Here is a 24,143-nt window from a genome sequence, read left to right on the forward strand (position 1 = left end):
TGAAATAAACCAGACCGAGAAAGACAAATATAACATGTTTCCTCTACATGAAGTATCTAGGGAGGGAGAGAACACATGAAAGTAGAAGGGAGACTTAAAGAAGACTAGGAAATTGGAGAATAGGGGAAGAGAGGGAAGGTAATGGGGGAACTGATCAAAGTACATTACATGCATTTATGAAGATGCCAAAAGTAAAACCACTACTCTACAAAAGTAATATGCATTAATTTAAAAAATCAAGTAGATTAAAAAAAAATCAAGCAGTGGGGCTGGGAATTTAACTGGTTCCACTGCCTATCTCGCAAGTGCAAGGACTCGAGCTCGATCTCTGGTACCAAAAAAAAAAAAATCAAGTAGCAATTGGCTATATGATCCTGGACAGATTTTTGATATGAAAGACCAAATTGGTTATGCAAAATTTTATTATTGCAATATAAAGAGCTGGAAGCAGAAAAAAAAAAAAAAACAACCAAAGTAACCATCCAGTCCAGTTTATATCCAAAGCATACATTACCACTGGCCTTTTCTGGCTTTGACTTAATTACTAAGCCTCGAGTTAACTACTTTATTACTATCTCCTTCTATTACCAATTACCCTAGTCATTACAAAGTATGATATTTAATCAAAATGCATCTCCCTGTAACTATTATACATTGATTCTACTTTTCTGCACATACACTGTGCTACAGAATTTGCAGTTGGGATCCAGACACTCAAGTTTTCCAAAAGTAATGAAATAAATTAACTTTACCTTAAAAAGATAGAAAAAGTGGTGCCGCTGCCTGTTTTGCAAGCACAAGGCCCTGAGTTTGATTCCGGCTATCAAAAAAAAAAAAGATAAAAAAGAGGTGGACTTAAATGAAGGAAGCAACAGTTGAGCAGGCTGATCAGAGGTACTGTTAATTATCACTAGAAAGCATCAGAGTGTTCAAGGTCCTTAACAAGATTTGTCCTAGTAAGTGACTCTGGTTACCTCCACAAAAATCAATGTTTAAGTAATTATAAGGTAGGAGGAGGGGCGTGGACAGAGAAAGACAGAATGAGAATTGTACTGAGTTATTTAGACATGCTATAATCAGAAAAAGAGGATTCTTAGAGACTCACTTATTTTCATAGAACTGCTGCCATTTCATAAGGCCATCCTTAACAATTTGCAATTTCTCCCTTGTAGACTCTTCTGTTTGTTCCACATCCTGTTTAAATTTGTTCAGTAAGTTTCTCCATTTGTGTGTCAATTTCTGCAACAATGCAAGGTCTGCAGTGTCCTAAAATGCATAGAATCAATTTATTTATTCATATAACAAGTATTTATTAACATACAACAGACCATATATACAATAGATACACTGTAAAACTAGAGAAATACATAGGAAATAAATGAGAAAATGAGACAATATTACTCTTTCAAAACATCAATGACATGTTTGTTTGGTGATGGGTTTTCAACGACACATAAAGTATTAGCACAGTATCAAGGAGATTTTTTTTCCTCACGAACCTAATTTTCCTGTAGGACTTTCACAGGGGCAGTAGAGTGCACTGGAAAGAATAGAAAACATGAAACCAGACAGAACCAAATATGAATCCTACACATTTACTGGCTGTATAGCCTTGGGTAGCATTTATTTTATTTGAAGTTAATTTTTATTGTTCATAAAATAAAGTCACCAATACATGTCTTAAAGAATTGTTTTAAGAGTTAAATGAAAATGATTGATATAAATCGTTTGCTGAGTAGAAACACATAAATGTCAGCTCTTTCTTTTTCTCCCTACTGTACTCACTGAATTTCTCATAAAAATGCATAGACTACATTGATAATACAACTATTTCAATAAGTAAAGCTACTTACTTTTATTGTAAGTATGAATAAACAAATATGAATAACTTTGTAGTATTATAAAACAAATTATTTTAATTACAATAGAATATAAGTATAAGGAAATAAGAGGATTTATTTACCTTAGATTTTTTTCATTCTGCCCACAATAAAGCACAAATACAAAACTATATTTAAAAATTTATAAATTTAGCAGAGCAAGTCCCAATTGTCTGACAGCTCAATACTTGGAGTCTTTTCTCTCATTGCTTAAGAAAACTGAGCCTTACCTTGTTTGACAACTCAATACTTGGACTCTTTTCTCTCATTGCTTAAGTAAACTGAGCCTTACCTTGTTTGACAGCAATGTGATGAAATGCTTAGTATATTTATTCCAGCTTTTTTCATTGAGGAAGAGCCTTTTGGCCAATATGACTCCATTTCTTTCAATTACCTATAAAAATAATGTACTCTAATCAGGAACCCAGAACATTAACAAACCACTATAATTTATTACAGTTATTTCAAAGTCAATCTTTCATGAATAATTATATCAACCAAAATTTCTTATTTAAATCAACTAATATGAATCACAAATTCACATTTTCTGAAACCACAGAACTGGAACCAAACTAAAATAGAGTATATATTCTAAACAATTTTATCTCAAGACACTTTAATGCTGTTAAAAATTACTGAGGACTCTACAGTGCTTTCATTTATATAGATTATATCTATCGACATTTCCTGCCCTAAAAACTAAGCTAAAATTATTTACAATATGAATCTACTAATTCATTTAAACATTAATAAACTCACGTTAACATAAATAGTATTTTATAAAAATATAACATTTTTCAAAAAATAGTGACAAGAGTACCATTTTTTCAACATTTAAAAAATATCCTTTATGTCTCTTCAAAGAATAGAGCTGGATTCTTTTATTTGCTTCTACATTCAAATTGTTGCAGTATCTCATTCATATAACTTCTAGAAATATCTGCTGTATACTCATGAGTGAATGAGAGTGAAAATGAAGTAATAAATAAATCTCTTTTCCTCTCCAATGGGAATACCTTTCACCTGTACATGGTACATCCCGCCCCTTTTTTCTATCCCTCCCAACTCAAGCTCCCTCCCTTCCCTATGAACAAAAGCTTTGCAATGGGTTTTTAGATATGATACAAAAAGCACAAGCAACAACAAAAACCCAAACAAATTAGATTCATCAGAGTCTGAACTTTACACACATCAAACATCACCATTAAGTAAAGACTACACAGAGAATGAGAGAGAGTATTTTCAAACTATGTTATCTGATAAGAGACTTGTAGGGCCTGGAATTTAGTTCAGTGGTTCTGCTGCCTTCCTCAAAAGCACAAGCTCCAGAGTTTGATCCTTGGTATGAAAAATAAATAAATAAATAAAATTGAAAAGGAAACTATGCCAACCATGGTGGTGCATGCCTGTAATTTGAGCAGCTCAAGACGCTGAGGCAGGAGGACTGCAAGTCTGAGCCCAATGTGGGCAACTTAGGGAGACTCTGTTTCAAAATAAAAAATAAAAAGGAGCCCACATGGTGGTACACATCCATAATTCCAGGGTTCAGTCCTAAGTACTACCAAGAAAAAAAAAGAAACAAATAAAAGACTCTAACAATAGCTCTAACCTGATTTTGGACAGTAGCTCTCCTCTATCTGCACAGTCCACACTGACTTGTCGAGTAAGTTCATGAAATACTGTGTTGTAGATGCTCTCCTCCTTCTTTAACATATGTAATAGCTGGTACATCTGGCTGAAGATAAGTAAAATAATCAGTACTTAGGATAGTATTATCAGTTAAAAAGACATTTTGGGAGGTGAGAACTCTGGACAAAGTTTTAGTAACAGGATTAATTTATTTCATTGCTTTTTCACATATATACACACACAAAATAATATATGATTTTTTAAATCTGTCTAATTGTACACATTTTTGTATGGGACACTGAGAAGGTAACAATATCGCTTGTATGCTATGCCTTCCAAAAACTTTTAAAACCTGAATATAACCACGAGCACACATCAGACAAGCCAAAACTAAGGAATATCTGACAGAATAACTGGCCTGTGCTGTTCAAAATCATCAAGGTCAAGAAAAACAATAAAGGCCACAGAACTGTGACTAAAGAAACATGATAACTAGAAGTGCTGTGTGATGCTGGGATGCCAGGCTAGGCAGAAGAAGCTATGAAAGCGATTACAGGGATAACTGATGAAATATGAAATTTAGCTATGGACTATGTTAGGTAATGTCCTGATTTGAATACTATGGATATTTGAGACAATGTCCTTATTGGTACAAATAAACCTTGTGATATATGGTAGTAGAAGCTAGATGTCTCCAATTTAGAATAGACCAGAAAGAAACTATGCATATATAATAGGGAATGAGAATGAAAAAACAAACAGGGAACCACGTAAATAACAGGTGGGAGAATTTGGGTGCCAGACTTGAATGACCCTTCAAAATATATGCTGAAATTTAATAGCTACTGTAACAATATTAAAAGGTAGGACTTTTGGCCAGATGTGGTGGCAACCACCTGTAATCCCAGCATGTGTGAGGCTGAGGCAGGAGAATCACTGCGAGTTTGAGAATGGCATGGGCTACATAGTGAGTTCAAGACCAGCCTGAACTGCATAGCAAGACCCTGTCTCAAAAACCAAACAAAAGGAAAAGGTGGGCCTTTAAGGGGTGATTAGAACATGAAGGCTCTGCCTTATAAGTGGATTAATGCTGTCATCTTCACAGAAATAGCCTCCTGTTTACTTTAGGCCAATTTCTTCTCCCTATTCTATGAGATCCCTTGTCCTTCCACCTTCCACCATAGAATGATGTAGCATGAAGGCCCTTGCCAGATGCTGCTGCCATGCTTTTTAACTCACCAGCCTCCAGAACCATAAGTCAAATAAACTCATACTGTTTATAAATTTGAGACATTGTGTACTCCATTATAGCAACAGAAGATACTACTAAGGCACTGGGTAAAGGGTCTATCAGATTATCTTCTACTAAATTTTTTTGTAAGGTTTAAACACTATACAAGTAAAAATTATATCAAACAAAAAAGAAATAGCCCTGGGCCAGGGATTTAGATCAGTGGTTCCAGAGCCTGCCTTGCAAGCACTAGGTCCCAAGTTTGATCCCCAGTACCAAAAAAAGAAAAGAAAAAAGAAAGAAAGAAAGAAATAGTCCTAATAAAAAACTTTCTACGTAAGTGTGTAAGAGCTTTATAAAAGTTACAAGTGGTAAGAAAACATGGTTTAACTGGCAGAGTTTTTAGTAGTATATAAAGTAATGAAGTCTTTTAAAGGAAATAATAAATGCTGGTAAGGATACTCTAAAAGGGAAGCACACATTTTAGAGGGAATGTAAATTAGTATAGCCACTATGGAAAACAATATAGGGATTCTTCAAAACACTACAAATACAACTACAGTATGATCCAGAAATCCCTCTACTTAACAAATATATCAAAAGGAAAGAAAATTAGTGTGTCAAGGAGATAGCTGCACTTCTATATTTATTACACTACTATTCATAAGAGCAAAAAAATGGAAATTGCATGAAGCAAAGAATGGATAAAGAAAATGTGGTGCACATACACAATGGAATACTATTTAGCCATAAAAAGGCATGCTATGCCATCATTACACACTGTATTAGGTAAAATAAGTCAAGCATAAAAAGGCAGGTACTGTATGTTCTCACTTATACATGGAAGCTAAAAACACTGATCTCATAGAAGTAGAAAGTAAAATAATGGTTACTAGAGGGTGGGAAGGGGATGGAGAGGGGATAGAGAGAGGATGGAGAGAGAATGGTTAATAGTCATGGGGTACAACTGGGCAAATGTAGTAACTTCTAATGTTCCATAGCACAACAGCATAAGTATAACTGACAATTACTTGTATATTTCAACATAGCCAATGCAGAGGATTTTAAATGTTCACAACACAAAGAAATGATAAATGTTAGAGGTGCTGGTTATGCCAATTACTCCAGGCTGATCATTCCAAGTTTTAAACATATATTCAAATATCCTAATTATCTCATAAATATGCACAATTATTGTATATCAATTGAAAATAAATACATAATAAAGATCTTACAAGCAGTGGTGCCTATGTTCAGCGACACGTGTAACAGTACAGTCATGTGCTACATAATGACATATCAGTAAACAACAGACCACATATATGACAGTGGTCCCAGAAGATGATGCATAAATACTTGCCACTGTATTACAAGTGCCTATAGCAGTCAGTATAGTTAATTTGCTGTAGTCATATGCTACATCATACAGCCTATGTGCATAGCAAGCTATACCATGTAGGTTTTTGTGATGATGTTCTCAAAATGACAAAATTGTCTAATGATGCATTTCTCAGAAAACATCATTATTAAATAATGATTGACTATACTAATAATTAATTATATAATTTTATCACACACCACACACTTTTCTGGGTACTTTATGTTTGTTATTATTCTAACCCAGGTACTCTGCCTCCAGAGCTCGTGGCCTTGAACACTGAATTACACTGATTTTTTGCAATTACCTTGGTTGTTCCTGCATATTCCTCATTTTCTACACCAGCCCTCTCTAGCATAGTGTTCATCACTTCACTCAGTTGGACCACTTCCACTCTTCTATTAGGTTTCCTAGAAGATTAAGGTGGCCAAAATGTAAATAACATTTTAACATCTGATGCTCAAATAACAAAAAGAATATAAGATGTATAAATAAAATGTATAATTATGGAATATTAACAGTAATATTTCAAACCATTAGATCTGTATCTATTCATCTAGTGGGATATTAGTAATAGAATTTTTTAAAACCAAGAAAACATGTAAACAGCATGATCCTTTTCTTAAAAGAAAATAATTTTCCCCTCCAAAGATTCTATATAACTATTATGTAAGATGGTAGGAACATATAAAAAAATGTGAGATACCAACACCCAGTGTGAGAGAAGAAAAACGACAAAGGAAAGAAGACTGTAACAAAATACTAATCATTAAATGTAGAATATAAGTGTTTCATACTAAATACTATTTACATTTATGTAAATTTGAATATGCAACTGGACATGTGAAAACAATTAATTAGATAATAGAATAGAAAATTATTGTTTTGGGTTCCTGCTATACTTTTGTTTAATAAAATATCAACAAAAAGAATACATGTGAACATAATCATTCTTTCTAAACAACACTGTAAAATAAACCATACTTACATGGATGGGAAGAGCAATAGCCTGTTTTCACTATCCGTGAGAAGAGTAGTATATTTGCTACAATGAATAAGACAAGAACATGTGATTTTAAGAGAATGATTGGGGTCTGGGGATGTAGCTCAGCGTTAGATTACGTGCTTAGCATGCACAAGGGGCTGGCTCTGGCCTCAGCAGCACAAAGAGCTTCTCTTCCCGCTGAGGATTAATACCAAGAATATATAAAGAACTGAAGAGCTAACCCTCCCAAAATAAATGACTCAATCAAAAAAAGGACAAATGAACTGAATGGACACTTCTCAAAAGAAGTACAAGTGGTATATGAAGTACATTAGATACATTAAAAATATTCAACATCATTAGCCATTAGGGAAATACAAATCAGAACAATTTTGAGATTTCATTTTATCCCAATCAGCATGGCTGTCATTAAGAACACAAAATATGGGGCTGGGGATTTAGCTGCCTAGCAAGCACAAGATCCTGAGTTCGATCCCTGGTACAAAAAAAAAAAAGAGAAGAACACAAAATACAACAAATGAACAACTGGAGGAAAAAGAAACCCTCCTGTATCTTTGGTGAGAAGGTAAAATAGTATAGCTACTGATATCAGTATGGAAATTCCTGAAAGTAACTAGAAATAGAAATAATGACCCAGCATTACCACTTCTAGGTAGTTCTCAGAAGAATTAAAGACATAATATTATAGTGATACATACATATGTGTTTATAGTGGCACAATTCACAATAGCTAAGCTCCAGAAACAACCTAGATGCCCACAAACATATGAATGGATATAGAAAATGTAGTATATATACACAAGGGAATATTATTTGGTCAAAAAGAAAGATGAGCAGACGGGCAGGTCTGTGCACGCCCTACCGAGGTCCTGAGTCACGCGGAAGACACCGAATCAGCCCGTTGCAGACAGGCGGGTCTGCCCACACCCTGCCGAGGTCCCCAGTTGCTCGGAACACACGCTGAGTCAGCCCGCTGCAGACAGGCGGGTCTGTGCACACCCTACCGAGGGCCTGAGTCAGGCGGAAGACGCCGAAACACCCCGCTGCAGACAGGCAGCCACCTGATTCCACATTACCAAGGCACAGAGGACACCAGACCACCAGGCCAAGGTACTGAGTCCCACTGTTCCCGGCCCAGAGGTAGGGGCTTCTGAGCCGTCGTCCCACTGCTCCTGGTCCAGAGGAAGGGGCTTCCTGGTCACCATCCCTTCCACTGCTCCCAGCCCAGAGGAAAGGGCTTTTGGGCCACCTTCTGTCCCGCTGCTCCTGGCCCAGAGGAAGGGGTTTCCCGGCCACCATCCCTCCGGCTGCTGCCAGCCCGCAGGAAAGGGCTTTTGGGTCACCATCCCTACCGCTGCTCCCGGCCCCTGTCCCACCTCACCCAGCTCAGAGGAGGTAATCCGTGCAGGGGCTAACAGCCCCCTGCCCCAGTCGAAATGAGAAAACACATAAATAAGTCTCAAAACCAGACTTCCAGATCACCTACAGCAACCCCAAAGGGAAATGAGATGGAACCCTCTGATACTCAACCACCTGGACCCACTGAACTGCCAACAAAAGGGGATCTGGAAAAAATGAAATCAGAAATAATTTCTCAGATAACAGGAGAAATTGTGCCCTTAGTGCAAGACATGATTAATAAATCTAGAGAGGAGCTGAGAAACATGATGGAATCCCAACATAAGAAACAAATGGAATCCATAAAACAGATGCAAATAGATTTCCAGGACATGAAACACTCCACTGAAAGTCTACACAGCAGAATGAGCCAGTGTGAGGACAGAATTTCAGATATAGAAGATAAGATTGCAATTAGTGACCAGGAAAAGAAAAATTGCTTCAAAATTATAAGGGAACATGGGAAATCAATCCAGCAGCTGCTAGATGATGCAAAAAAGAATAACATAAGACTGACTGGGCTCAATGAAGAAACAGGAGAGAGTGCAGATGACATAAAAAAATCTCTTCACAGAAATAATGGCAGAAAACTTCCCAAGCAGGGGAAAAGAGCTTGACATACAGATAAATGAGGCATATAGGACTCCAAATAGCCTTGATCAAAAAAATCTACACATAGGCATATAATTGTTAGAGATTTCAGAAACTCAACAGAAGCACAAAGTTCTCCAAGCAGTCAGAGAAAAGAAACAAATCACATACAAAGGAAAGCTCATCAGAATGACAGCAGACTTCTCAACACAAACCATCAAGGCAAGAAGAGCTTGGAGTGACATATTCCAAGCCCCAAAAGAAAACAGCCTCCAACCGAGATTGATGTACCGTGCAAAATTATCTTTCAAAATGGATGAAGAAATAAGATACTTTCATGACAAAGAGCACCTTAGGAACTTCGTGAATACCAAACCAGCACTCCAAAGAATTTTACACAATAGCCTAGGAACAGACATTGAGGATCACAACCCCAGGAAGCAAAGCAGAATGAACCCATCTGGCATGACAAGAAATTAAAGGTAAAGGGGGAGAACCCAACAAAAAGAAAAAGTCACGGCAATGACAAATCAATAAGTTTCAGGTATAACCATCAACATTAATGGTCTCAATTCACCAATCAAAAGAAACAGACTGGCACAATGGGTCAAGAAGCAAAATCCAACAATATGCTGCATACAAGAAACACACTTCATTCAAAAGGAAACTCATAGACTGAAAGTTAAAGGGTGGAAAACAATACTGCATGTGACAGGAACCCAAAAAAAAGCAGGAGTAGCTATCCTCTTGGCAGATCAAGTAGATTTCAAACCAACACTAATTAAGAGAGATGAAGAAGGACACTACATCCTTGTAAAGGGAAGAATCCAAGAGGAAGAGATGACAAACATAAATATCTCTGCACCAAACACTAGTGCACCCAACTATATAAAACAAATACTAACAGACATGAAAAGCCATATATGCACTAATACAATTGTAGTGGGGGACCTCAACACCCCACTGTCACAAATAGATAGATCAACTAGACTAAAAATAAGTAATGAAATACTAGAACTCAATCGAACTCTTGAACAAATGAACTTAACAGATGTTTACAGAGTCTTCCACCCCACAAAATCAGAATACACATTCTTCTCAGCTGCACATGGGTCATTCCCCAAAATAGACCACATACTCACACATAGAACATGTTTAAGTAAGTGCAAAGGAACTGAAGCTATCCCCTGTATATTATCAGACCATAGTGTGATGAAATTGGAGATCCATAGCAAAAGAATCTCAAAAAATTTCATAAGCACGTGGAAATTGAACAACACACTTCTGAATAACCACTGGGTCACAGAGGAAATTAAAGAAGAAATCAGACAGTTCCTTCAATTAAATGACAATGACAATACAACATATCGGAATCTGTGGGACACAATGAAAGCAGTCTTATGAGGGAAATTCATAGCAGTGAATAGGCATACTAGGAAAACAGAACGAGCCCAATTAAACAATCTCATGCTGAACCTCAAGCTTCTAGAAAAAGAAGAGCAAGACAACCCCAAAGCTCATACAGGGGAAGAAATTATAAAGATCAGAGGAGAAATCAATGCAATGGAGACTAAGAGAACAATACAAAAAATCAATGAAGCCAAGAGTTGGTTCTTTGAAAGAATCAACAAAATTGATAAACCTTTAGTCAACCTTGTCAGAAAAAGGAAAGAAAAGGCCCAAATCCATGCAATTAGGAATGAAAAGGGTGAAACTACAACAGACCCAGCAGAAATCCAGATGATCATCAATACCTACTTCCAGAACCTATATGCCAATAAGATGGACAACACAGAAGAAATGGACAGATTCCTAGATACATATGAATTACCAAAGTTGAATGAAGAAGACCTAAAAATTCTGAACAACACAATATCAACCAATGAAATTGAAAATGTAATTACAAACTTATCAACTAAGAAAAGCCCAGGCCCTGATGGCTTCACTGCTGAATGCTACAAGACATTTAGAGAGGAACTGCTGCCACTACTGTTTAAACTCTTCATTGAAATTGAAAGGGAAGCAATACTCCCAAATTCATTCCTGGAAACAAGCATCACCTTGATCCCCAAAGCAGAGAAAGACCCAACTGAAAAAGAGAACTATAGGCCAATCTCACTAATGAACATAGATGCAAAAATCCTTAATAAGATACTGGCAAACAGAATGCACAAGATCATCAAGAAGATCATACACCCTGATCAAGTGGGATTCATCCCAGGGATGCAGGGATGGTTCAATATATGCAAATCAATCAATGTAATACACTATATCAATAGAGCCAAGGACAAAAACCATATGATTATCTCCATAGATGCAGAAAAAGCATTTGACAAAATCCAACATGCATTTATGATAAAAATCCTACAAAAAATTGGAATAGATGGTCTCTACCTCAAACTGATAGAAGCCATCTATGAAAAACCAACAGCCAATATCATACTAAATGGTCAAAAATTGAAATCCTTCACACTCGAATCAGGAACAAGACAAGGATGTCCACTATCACCACTCTTGTTCAATATAGTTCTGGAAACATTAGCCATGGCAATTAGACAAGAGAAAGAAATAAAAGGAATAAAGATAGGAAATGAAGAAGTCAAATTGTCATTATTTGCAGGTAACATGATACTCTATATAGAAGACCCCAAGAACACCACCAAAAGTCTTCTAGACTTAATAACCAAATTCAGTGAAGTAGCTGGTTACAAGGTCAACACAAAAATCAATAGCTTTCCTCTACACAAATGACAGACTCACTGAGAGAGAAATAGGGCAAATAATTCCTTTCACAATAGCATCCAAAAAACTGAAATACCTAGGAATCATCCTAATAAAAGAAATCAAAGACCTCTTCTCTGAAAACTATGGCACTCTGAAAAGAGAGATTGAAGATGATGTCAGAAAATGGACAGACATCCCCTGCTCCTGGGTAGGAAGGATTAATATAGTGAAAATGGCCATACTTCCATAACTGCTATATAGATTTAATGCAATCCCAATTGCGATCCCATCAGCATACTTCATAGACCTCGAGAAAACAATCCAAAAATTCATTTAGAATAAGAAGAGACCCAGAATAGCAAAAGCAATTTTAGGTAACAGACACATGGCAGGGGGTATCACAATCCCCAATCTGCAACTCTACTACAAAGCTACTGTGATAAAAACAGCATGGTACTGGCAAAGAAACAGGCTTCAGGACCAGTGGAACAGATTAAAAGATGCAGAAACAACACCAGACACACTCAGCCATCTCATCTTCGACAAAGGAGCCAAACACCCTCCCTGGAAGAAAGATAGCCTCTTTAATAAATGGTGCTGGAAAAATTGGGCTTCAACTTGCCAAAGATTAAAACTAGACCTGTATCTCTCACCATGCACTAAACCAAAATCAAAATGGATTAAAGATCTAAATATTAAAATAGAAACTCTGAACCAGTTGGAACAGAGGTTAAGTAGAACCCTTGAAGACATCGGTGTAGGAAAAGATTTTATGAACAAAACCTCAGTTGCTCGTGAACTAGCACAATCAACAAATGGGATCTCTTTTTATTAAAAGGCTTCTGCACAGCAAGAGAAACCACCAGCAGTGTGAAGAGACAATCCACAATGTGGGAAAAAATCTTCACCTGCTCTTCCTCAGACAAAGGTCTACTATCTCGAATCTATAAAGAACTTAAAAAGATCAGATCTCCCAAATTTAAAGACCCAATCCAAAAATGGGCATCTGAAATGAACAGACATTTCTCAGGCAAAGAAGTAGAAATAGCAAATAAATACATGAAAAAACGTTCAACATCACTGGTCATTCGAGAGATGCAAATGAAAACAATGCTGAGATTCCACTTCACTCCAGAAAGAATGGCTGCTATCATGAAATCAACCAGTAACAAATGCTGGCAGGGCTGTGGGGAAAGAGGAACCCTGCTCCACTGCTGGTGGGAGTGTAGACTGGTGCAACCACTGTGGAAATCAGTATGGAGATACCTCAAAGAACTAGGACTGGAAATCCCATTTGACTCTGCTATTCCACTGCTGGGGATCTTCCCCAAAGAATTAAAAGAATCATACCACAGTGATATATGTGCACCCATGTTCATAGCTGCACAGTTTGTAATAGCTAAAACTTGGAAACAGCCCAGATGCCCATCAACTGGAGACTGGATAAAGAAAATGTGATTTTTTTATAAAATGGAGTACTGCTCAGCCATAAAAAATGAGAAATTGGAGACATTTATAGCTAAGTGGATGCACATTGAGGCAATACTCTTAAGTGAAATAAATAGGACACAGATGTGTAAATACCGAATAGTTTCTCTGGTGTGAGAAACTGAAAGTGTAAATAAGGACTAAATGTATAATAGGTCATGTGAAATAGGAAGAAAAGGGGCAAAGGGGAAGGAAGTGGGAGGGCTAAGGGAAAGGATAGAAGGGAATGGGATTAATATGAGAAAATGGAAAAATAGGAACAAAATCTTTGTAAATAGGGAGGGCTGGAGGGGTTGAAGGGAGGGCTGGGCAAAGGTGAAAAACAAGAACCAAGAGAGACTATGTAAAGGTGCAAATTTCCAATGATGAATGTCATTATATTGTATACCTAAAATGTACCAATGATTAGAATGAATAATTGATAATGTAAAATAGGAAGAAAAGGTCCAAAGGGGTAGGGGTAGTGGGAGGCACAGGGGAAAGGAAAGAAGGGAAAGGAAAAAGTGATGAGAAATGGAAAAAATGGAAATAAAGTCTTTGTAAATAGGGTAAGGGTGGAGGGTGTGAAGGGAGGGCTAGGAATGGGGAAAAAATAAGAACCAAGATGCATTATATAAAGGTACAATTCCCAATGAGAAATGTAATTGTGTTGTATACCTACAATGTACCAATAAAAGAATTTAATACAAAAATTAAAAAGAAAGATGAAATCAGGTCATTTTCAGAAAAAGGATAGAACTTGAGACCATCACCTTAAGAAAAATAAGCTAGACTCAGAAAGTTAAATATTATGTTTTATCTTATACAAGAAACCTAAAATATAAATAAACAAACTAAGAGGGCTGGGATTTAGCTCCATTGTGCCACTGCCTGCTTCACAAGCACAAGGTTCTAAATTTGATCCCTGGTATCAAAATAAATAAATAAGCTTTAAAAAAAAAACAGACTAAGGCTGGGTGTGGTGGCACATGCCTATAATTCCAGCATTTGGGAGGCTGAGGCAGGAGGACTGCCATGGGTTTGAGGCCAGCCTGGGCTACATATAGGGAGCTCAAGGCCAGCCTAAACTACATGGTGAGACCCTATCTCAAAAATAAACTAACTAAACTAATAAAGGAGAGATGATAGGAAACTAGAAGGTAGACTCTTGGAAATGGGGAAGGTGATGGGGGAGTAAGTAGGAAAGGGATTGAAAATCAACATATGTTATGTGCATGTACCAATTTCCCAAAATAAACATCACTATTCTATATTAAAAATATACACTAAATTTAAAAATTGCTAAATAAATGTGACATTTACAATGTCACATAGTTCAAGAGCTACTAAAAAACCATCAAATATGACAGAAATCAATGAGTCTAGGTGGTAAACTACCAGCTAATAAATATAAAAAAAAAGATGTAGCTTAAAAAAGTCATCCAAAGATCCATAATTAATGGGTTTCCAGGAAATATACATTTCATTATTTGGTAGTATAGGAATATGATGTCTTAAATTTACTTTTTTTTTTTTTTTTTTGGTACTGGGTATCGAACTCGGGTCCTTGCACTTGTGGTACAGGGGGCATAACCACTGAGCTAAATCCCCAGCCCTCAAATTTACTCTTAAATAGTTTTACATACTTGTGTGTGTCTGTGTAAAAGCAAATGAGGTCAAATATAATAAACATTCTGAATCAGGAAAGAAGGTATAGTGGAATTCCTTGTCCTGTTTTTACAACTTTTTCATGAGTTTGGAATTACATTAAAATCTAAAAATACCCCAAAAAATGAGTTCCATTTAGTTGTCTTTGGCCAACTGTTGTTTGAAACACTCTCACAGTGAAATGCCATATAACATACATATTACATAACAAACAAGGAGCGGCAGCTTCTCCATGCTTTATTATAAAACCTTAGTTCAAAGTTCTAGTTGTTTTATAGCCAGGTGTGGTGGCACATGCCTATAATTCCAACACCCAAGAGGCTGAGGCAAAAGAATTGCCAAAAGCTCAAGGCCATTTGGTGAGTTCAAGGTCAGCCTAAACTAGGTAGCAATATCCTGTCTCAGAAAGAAAAAACAAACAAAAATCCAAAGTTCTTTTTTAAACTATGAAACATTCAGTGCTGGGGATTTAGCTCAGTGGTCTTACCACCTGCCTCACAAGCACAAGGATCTGAGTTCGATCCCCAGTACCAAAAAAACACACATGCACACAAAAAAGATATGAAACATTCAAATGTTGTCTCAGAAAATATAACCAAGATCTCATTTTCAATTCCATAAGCAGAGAATAAAAGACAATGAGATGACAAGTCTGCAGTCTGAGATTCTGACTCACAGGGCTACTTTCCTTTGTCTGCATGGTTATGACCATGTACAACCCATACTTAAAAGATAGAGTCAATATTTGGAACAAAGTTCCAGTTTTTAAAATTTAAATTTAAAACTGCAGAAAGGAACAGAGAACAATTTAGTCATTTAATTACTAAAATCCCAAACCATGAAGTCTTCATTATATTAATTATGTTCAATTATATTAGGGCAGCTAGCCTGCGTTTTCTCATTACACCAGGATACAACTGTGCTGTCCCTAGGTTTTTCTATGCAGGGGAAGGAGAAAATAGTTCAACATGTCAGGTATTTGATGTGTGTCATATACTCACTCATCGTAGCACTCCAAACCTGAAACTCTTATATTTGACACAATATGAAATTCTTCAGGAATTAAAGTGTCTGTTAATCTCTTTGGCTTAAAAAATGAAAAAAGAAAAGAATAAATATATTAATAGATGAGAAAGTTGATTTGTGAAAACCCTAATTCCTACTCCAAAGGGATACTATGTATTTTTTATTAGTATATATGTGTGACACATAATGAATACATTCCTCTTGGAGGGCTGGTACACATACACATCACACCTCAATCCTTCTACATCTTTTCCCCTCCCCTCCCCCTCCCCCTCTTCCCTCCATCCCTTCCCATTTGCTTCTTGTTTCCTATAATCTATCATTTATTTTCTTCTGAATTATTTACACTTTGGGTTTTATATATAAGAAAAACCATGTGATATTTGATCTTGTGTGATGGATTTCACTTAAGATTATAGTCTCAAGATTATTTTCCTACAAATAACTCAAATTTATCCTTATACTTGAATAGTACTCCATTATGTGTATACACAACTTTTTCTTTATCCATTCATCTGTTTGTGGACATACAGGCCACTTTCAAGATTTAGCTGTTATGAGTTGTGATGCTATCACCATGGGTATGCATGTAGCACTATAATATTATATCTTTAACACTTTCTGAAGGATATCTAGAAGGGGAAAACTGGATCAAATGAAATTTCTAATTCTTTGGGGAATTCCATACTTATTTCCATAGTGGTTGTGCTAGTTTACATTCCCACCAACAATGTAGGAGGGTTCCTTCGACACACACACAACCTTGCCAGCATTTGTTACTTGATTTCTTCATGATAGTCATTCTTTCTGGAGTAAGATGGAATCTCAGTGCTGATTTAATTTGGATTTCTCTAATGACCAGAGATGTTGGACATTTCTTCATGTACTTATTAGCCATTTGTATGTTTCCTCTTGAGAAGTGTCTATTCATTTCAATTGAATATTTTTGATTGGGTCTTTTATTTAAGAGTTCTAATTTTTAAAAATTCTTTATATATCTTAGATATTAGTCCTGTTTCAGGTATAGCTGGAAAAATGTTTTCCCATTGTGTAGGTTGTCTTTTTACTCTGTTGGTGGTTTCCATTGCTGTGCAGAAGATTTTAATTTGATATAATCTCATTTGTTGACTCTTAGTTCTATTTTTTGTGTCATTGGAGTTCTGCTAAGAAACTCCCTGCCTAAGCCTATGTCTTCAATAGTTTTACCCACTTCATCTTCCAGCGGATTGGTTCTGTTTTAATACCTAGTATTTGATCATTTTAATTTTAGTTTAGTACATGATTAAAGAGATAGGTCTGTAAAAGATATAATAGAAAATGTTAAATAGGAAGAAAAGGGGCAAAGGGGAAGAGGAAGTGTGAGGGGTAGGGGAAAGGAAAGAAGGGAATGGAATTAATATGAGAAAATGAAAAAATGGAAACAAAGTCTTTGTAAATAGGGAAGGGTGGAGGGGTTAAAGGGAGGCCAGGGGAAGGGGGAAAAAATAAGAACCAAGAGAGATTATGTAAAGGTGCAAATTTCCAATGATGAATGTCATCATATTGTATACCTAAAATGTACCAATAAAATTAAATTTAAAAAAAGAGATGGTTCTAGATTCAATCTTCTGCATGTGGACAACTAGTTTTCCCAGCACTATTTGTTGAAGAAGCTCTCTTTTCATCAGCCTCTGTTTTTCTCCCCTTGTCAAAGATAAGATGTCTGAGTGTGCCTGGAATTGATTCTGCATCCTTTACTCTGTTCCTGTGATCCACATATCTATTTTTGTGCTGTACCATGCTGTTTTAATCACCATAGCTTTGTAATATAGCTTGAGATCCAGGAGTGTGATGCCTGCTGCTTTGTTTTTCTTCCCTAGGATTGCTCTTGCTGTTCTGGGTCTCTTCCTGTTCCATATGAATTGTAGGACTGTTTTTCTAGTTCTGTGTGAAATGACATGTTGGTATTTTGATTGGATTTGCATTAAATGTATAAATATATGGGCATTTTGACAATATTAGTTTTGTCTATCTGGGAACAAAGAATGGCTCTGCATTTTCTGGTGTTCTATTCAATCTCCTTTTTCAGAGTACTATAATTTTCATTATAGAGGTCTTTCTTTTCCTTGGTTAGTTTAATACTAATATTTTTGAAGCTAATATGAAGGTATTTTTTTTATTTATTTCTCAGTATATTCATTGTTTGTGTAGACAAGTGCTATTGAATTTTGTGTACTGATTTTGTATCCTGCTACTTTGCAGAATTTGTTTATTAGTTCTAGGAGCTTTTTGGTGGAATTTTTTTGGGTCTTCTATGTATAGGATCATGTCACCTGTGAATAAGAACAGTTCAGCTTATTCCTTTCCTATGCACAAAAGGGATACAATTTATTAAGTTGAGAGCTCTTGATTACAGAAATTACAGTATTTTAGTAACGTACATGATAGCAAACAACAGGAACAAAAGTTTAAGCAGAACATACATTTTTAAAAGTAAGCATGAATTTAAGAACAAGTTTAGTTCTAATGTAATCACCCTTCAATATCTGGCAAAGGCTGGTTCCAGGAATCCGCACACATGCCAAAATTCTGCAGATGTCAAGTCTACTCTGTAAAATGGTGCAGTATTTTCATATAACCTATACACCACCTCTAATTTATTTAAATCATCACCAGATTATTTATAATAATATAACATAAATGTTCTATAAATAATTGTGATACTCAATTTTTGAGGAAATATTGACAAGAAAAATTCTATACAGGTTCACAACAGATGCAACTTTTGAAAAATATTTCCCATTTGTGGGTGGTTGGATATGCAGATGAGGACCTCTCAGATATAGAGATCTAAGTGTATTCAGAAATTCATCATTAGGCCAAGCATGGTGGCACATGCCTATAATTCCAGAACTCAGAGAGGCTGAGGCAGCAGATCACTTTCAGTTCAAGGTCACCTTGGGCTACATAGTTCAAGGCCAACCTGAACTACATAGGGAGATCTTATCACAAAAAACAAACAAAACAAAACAAAAAGAAAGAAATTCATTTTTTTTAACTTAGTAGGAAAACTAAAATTCAGCTTAGCATCATACCATGAATAAGAAATCTACAACTTTGTATGTGGATTTCTGGAAGGAAAAATCTAGTCTTCCCATTGTATTTTCTAAAGTGGCAATTGTGGTTTGGAAAACACCTTAAGGTATTTTTGATCTTTACCCACTAAATAGATTTTTAAGGAAATAAGGCAGTAAGCAATATATTTGGGGGAAGTTATTTAAAGGGTAGAGAGAAGGAGAAAAGATGATTTATCAAATGTTTTACCTTATGAGGCATGAGGACACCATCATGTTTCTTGTGATCATCTTTGGATTGTAATGCATGGTCTGAATGTGGGGGACAAATTGCATTCTCTCTAGTCTCTTCTTTTACACATTTAACATCATACAGAAAAGAAATATCCCTAAAAATAAGAAAAATACATATTTCAAAAATAAATTTTCATTCTGGCTACTAAATAAGAGGGAGTAGGATCCACAAACATCCTACTAGTGAATAAATTGGTCATTTATGCCAGTGAAACTGATCTCCTTACCGCATACTTCCTAAGAAGATTGGACATTTAGATACAAGTTTCTCCAACATTCTTCCTCTATATGAAATCTCATTCACATCACAAACTCTTTCCTTCAATCTTAGGCTAAGATAAATTCTCTTTTCCATGGTTATTCCTTCCACTTATCCACTTGATTCCATCCTTGCCTACATCACTGAGTATTCTGGTCCATCAGTCATAACTTCTGTGTTTTTCCTACTCTATTGAAACATTCCTCTTGGTCTAAGACCAGTCTTTTCCCCTTCTAAAAACTTGGCTTTACCATACACTACTATAATTTCCTCATGATTGGCCTATCTATCTATCTATCTATCATCTCTCAATTTCCGTTCATCAAACTTCCCTACAATCTGATTTCCACTCACATCTCTATTCTGAAACCATTTTCCAGAAAGCTCATGATGATTTGCCACTGTAAAGTGAAATTATCTCTTATTAGTTATCTTCCACTACATTTCTCTGATTTATTTTCCAAAACTGACCACCTCTCTGCTTAAAAACTCTCTTCCTGTATTATCTGTGTTACTAGACACTCCTGGTTTTTTGTCCTAACTGCTCCATCTTAGACTTCCCTGTATCCTCCTGCTACTAAATGGAAATGCTCCACAAATGCGTGACCTCATACCTCTACTCTTTTTCCTGTACCTTTTCTCCCTTGGCAATGTCATCAAATCTCACCTTATCCCAAATGTTACTTCCAGGAACAACTGACTCCTTCCATTCTATCATTTCTGCCTCTTATATTCACTAATTCTGTCAATTAGCACTATCCTTGCCTCATCTAAATCTCACTAGAATTATTGAGACTCTCTCATTTTAACCCCTTTGTAAACTTTTTTTATTAGTATATATTTGTCATACACATTGATCACAATCATAATAAGGAATTTGTACCTATACATAATATATCTTTATTTTTCTTTTTTTCTCATTCCTCTTCCATCCCTTCAACCTCTCTTCCCCTCTTTATTTACAAAAGCTGTTACCATTTTTTCCTTCTCTCCCCTTCCCTTCTTCCCCTCTCTCATTCCCCTTCCTATTTGAACATGTTCATCCTACTTCCAAATATGTATCCATCATTATGCTTCTTATTTACCTTTTGGGTTTCTTACACAAGAGACACAGTATGACATTTAAACTTTTGTGTCTGATTTATTTCACTTAAGATTATGGCCTAAAGGTGCATCCATTTCCCTACAAATGACTCAAGTTTATCCTTTATGGCAGTGTAGTACTCCATTGTATACAAATGCCACAGTTTCTCCATCCATTCATCTGTTGTTAGGCATTTGGGCTGTTTCTAAGATTTAGCTGTTATAAGTTGTGCTGCTATAAACATGGGTATGCATGTATCACTGTGGTATGGTGCTTTTAACTCTTTCAGGAAGATACCTAGAAAGGGAACAGCAGAGTCAAATGGGACTTCTATTTTTAATTTTTTGAGGAATTGCCATACTGATTTCCATAGTGTTGTATCAGACTACACTCCCATCAGCAATAAAGAACGGTTCTTTTTTGCCACAGCCTCAACAGCATTTGTTAGTGGTTGATTTCCTGATGATAGCCATTCTGTGTAGAGTGAGATGGAATCTCATTTCTCAAATGACCAGTGATGTTGAGCATTTTCATAATTTGTTTCTGTTTGTACATCTTCACCTGAGAAGTGTCTGTTGATTTCAGATGCTCATTTTTGGATTGGGTCTTTAAAATTTAAGGTGGTCTGATTATTTTGAGTTCTGTATATATACTAGATATTAGTCCTTTGCCTGAGGACTGGTAAGAATTTTTTCTACATTATGGGTTGTCTCTTCACTGCATCGGTGGTTTCTCTTGTTGTGCAAAATCTTTTCAATCTGATATGGTCCTAGTTGTTGATTCTTTGTAATATTTCCTGTGTATCTCAGGTTTTGTTCATAAAGTCTGCCTACACCTATGTCTTCAAGACTTCCACTTCTTCTCTCTTCTAGAAGATTTAGTGTTTCTGTTTTTATATTTAGATTTTTTATCTATTTTTATTTTACCTCAGTGCATGGTGAGAGATATGGGTCTAGTTTCAGTCTTTGGCATGTGGCAAGCCAATTTTCCAGCACCACTTATTAAAGAGGCTATCTTTCTTCCAGTGAAGTTGTTTCACCCCTTTGACAAAGGTAAGATAGCTGAGTGTGCTTGGAGTGCTTTCTGCATCTTCTGTTCTGTTCCACTGATCCTTGTATCTGTTTTTTTGCCAGTACCATGTTGTTTTTACCACAATAGTTTTGTAGTATAACTTCAAATTGGGGATTGTGATGCTTTCTGCCTTGCCCTTGTTGCCCAGAATTGCTTTTGCTATTCAAGGTCTCTTGTGGTTCCAAATGAATTTTAGGATTGTTTTCTTTATTTGTGTAAGGCATTTTACTGGCATTTTCATTGTGATTCCACTAAATCTGTATATTGATTTTGGAAGTATGACCATTTTTACTCTATTAGTTCTGCCTATTCATGAACAAGGGATATCTTTCCATTTTCTGATATTCTCTTTGATATTTTTCAAAGTATTGTAGTTTTCAATATTTTTTCTTTCAAGCCTGTGTTCTCCTTTTTTAATTTATATATATATATTTATATATATATAAATATATATATATGTACATTTTAGGTATGAAATATATTTACATTTATCATTGGGTGTTTGTACCAGAACATGATGTATCTTAGTTTTTATTTTTTCTCCCATTACCTGTGCACCCTTTACCCCCTCCACCCTTCCATATTTACACAGAGTTTGATTCTGTTTCTTTTACTTTCTCATAATTTTTCCTTTCCCTTCTTCCCTTTCCCCTTCCCCTCACACCATCCCCTAACCCTCAGAACTTTTCTTATTTCAAATTATCAATTATTCATTTTAATCATTTTCATCCTTATTTACACTTTCAATTTCTCACACTAGAGAAACTATTCGGTATTTACACATGTGTCCTATTTATTTCACTTAAGAGTATGGCCTCAATATGCATCCATTTAGCTATAAATGTCTCTAGAGTCTCATTCTTTATGGCTGAGTAGTACTCCATTTTATAGAAAAACCACATCTTCTTTATCCAGTTTCCAGTCGATGGGCACTTGGGCTGTTTCCAAGCTTTAGCTATTACAAACTGTGCCACTATAAACATAGGTGCACATATATTGCTGTGGTATGATTCTTTGAATTCTTTGGGGAAGATACCCAGTAGGGAAATAGCTGGGTCAAATGGGACCTGTAGTCCTACTTCTTTGAGGTATCTCCATACTGATTTGTACAGTGGTTGCACCAATCTCCATTCCCACCAACAATGGAGAAGGGTTCCTTTCTCTCCACACCCCTGCCAGCATTTGTTATTGGTTGATTTCTTGATAGCAGCCAATCTTTTTGGTGTGAGGTGGAATCTGTCTTGTTTTCATCTGCATCTCTCAAATGACCAGTGATGCTGAACATTTTTTAATTTATTTATTTGCTGTTTTTACTTCTTTGAGAAATGTCTGTTCATTTCGGATGCACATCTTTGAATTGGGCCTTTGAATTTGGGGGGTCTGATTTTTTTCAGTTCTTTATATATTCTCCATAGTAGACCTTTGTCTGAGGTACAGCTGCTAAATATTTCTTCCCACATTGTAGGTTGTCTCTTAGCTCTGTTGGTAGTTTCTCTTGCAGTGCAGAAGCTTTTTAATATGATGAGATCCCAGTTGTTGATTCTTTGTGCTAGCTCCTGTGCTACTGAAGGTTTGTTCATAAAGTCTTTTCCTATGCCAAGATCATCAAGAGTTCTACCTAACTTATCTTCCAGCAAGTTTAGTGTTTCTGGCCTAATATTTAGATCTTTAATCCACTTTGATCTTAGTTTAGTGCATGGTGATAGGTATGGGCCTAGTTTTAATCTTTGGCAGATTGAAATCCAGTTTTTCCAACACCATTTATTAAATAGGCTATCTTTCCTCCAATGAGGGTGGTTGGCTCCTTTGTCAAAAATGAGGTGGCTGAGTATGTCTGAAGTTGTTTCTGCATCCTCTAATCTATTCCACTGATCTTCGGGTCTATTTCTTTGCCAGTACCATGCTGTTTTTATCACAGTAGCTTTGTAGTATAGTTTCAAGTAGTGGATTGTGATACTCCCAGCCATGTCTCTGTTACCTAGAATTGCTCTTCCTATTCTAGGTTTCTTCTGGTTCCAAATGAATTTTTGGATTGTTTTCTCTAGCTCTGTGAAGTATATTATTGGAATTTCAATTGGCATTGCATTGAATGTATATAGCAGTTTTGGAAGTATGGCCATTTTCACTATATTGGTTCTTCCTCCCCAGGAACAAGGGATATCTTTCCATTTTCTTATATCCTCTTCGATCTCCTTTTTCAGAGAGCTGTAGTTTTCAGTGCAGAGGTCTTTTGCTTCCTTTGTTAGGTTGATTCCTAGATATTTCATTTTTTTAGATGCTATTGTAAAAGGAATTATTTCCCAAATTTCTCTTTCAGTGGGTCTGCTATTTGCACATAAGAAGGCTATTGTTTTTTGAGTGTTGACTTTGTATCCAGCTACTCT

At 36.1% G+C, this 24,143-nt stretch overlaps 1 protein-coding gene across 4 annotated transcripts in view; it reads right to left on the reverse strand.

Moving 5' to 3' along the window:
• LOC101708984 (axonemal dynein light chain domain-containing protein 1-like) overlaps positions 1 to 24,143 on the reverse strand; it is a 51,610-nt gene that overhangs the window by 22,205 nt on the left and 5,262 nt on the right. The window contains exons 3-11 of one of the 4 annotated variants that reach the window (XM_087204252.1): positions 19,302 to 19,440; positions 15,974 to 16,059; positions 7,107 to 7,163; positions 6,426 to 6,528; positions 3,490 to 3,611; positions 2,173 to 2,274; positions 1,500 to 1,540; positions 1,106 to 1,266; positions 753 to 820 (exon numbers count right to left, since the gene is read on the reverse strand). In XM_087204252.1, coding sequence (XP_087060378.1) covers positions 2,271 to 2,274; positions 3,490 to 3,611; positions 6,426 to 6,528; positions 7,107 to 7,163; positions 15,974 to 16,059; positions 19,302 to 19,440 — 511 coding nt within the window. In that variant the 3' untranslated portion in view covers positions 753 to 820; positions 1,106 to 1,266; positions 1,500 to 1,540; positions 2,173 to 2,270. Of the gene's footprint in view, positions 1 to 752; positions 821 to 1,105; positions 1,267 to 1,499; positions 1,541 to 2,172; positions 2,275 to 3,489; positions 3,616 to 6,425; positions 6,529 to 7,106; positions 7,164 to 15,973; positions 16,060 to 19,301; positions 19,441 to 24,143 lie in introns of all 4 variants that reach the window. The other 3 variants (XM_087204254.1, XM_087204251.1, XM_087204253.1) reach the window with 3 other exon arrangements.

Source organism: Heterocephalus glaber, unplaced genomic scaffold (assembly GCF_053883595.1).
Source record: "Heterocephalus glaber isolate CG9 unplaced genomic scaffold, H.glaber_assembly_v1.0 deba00000470, whole genome shotgun sequence".
NCBI classification, from domain to species: domain Eukaryota; kingdom Metazoa; phylum Chordata; class Mammalia; order Rodentia; family Bathyergidae; genus Heterocephalus; species Heterocephalus glaber.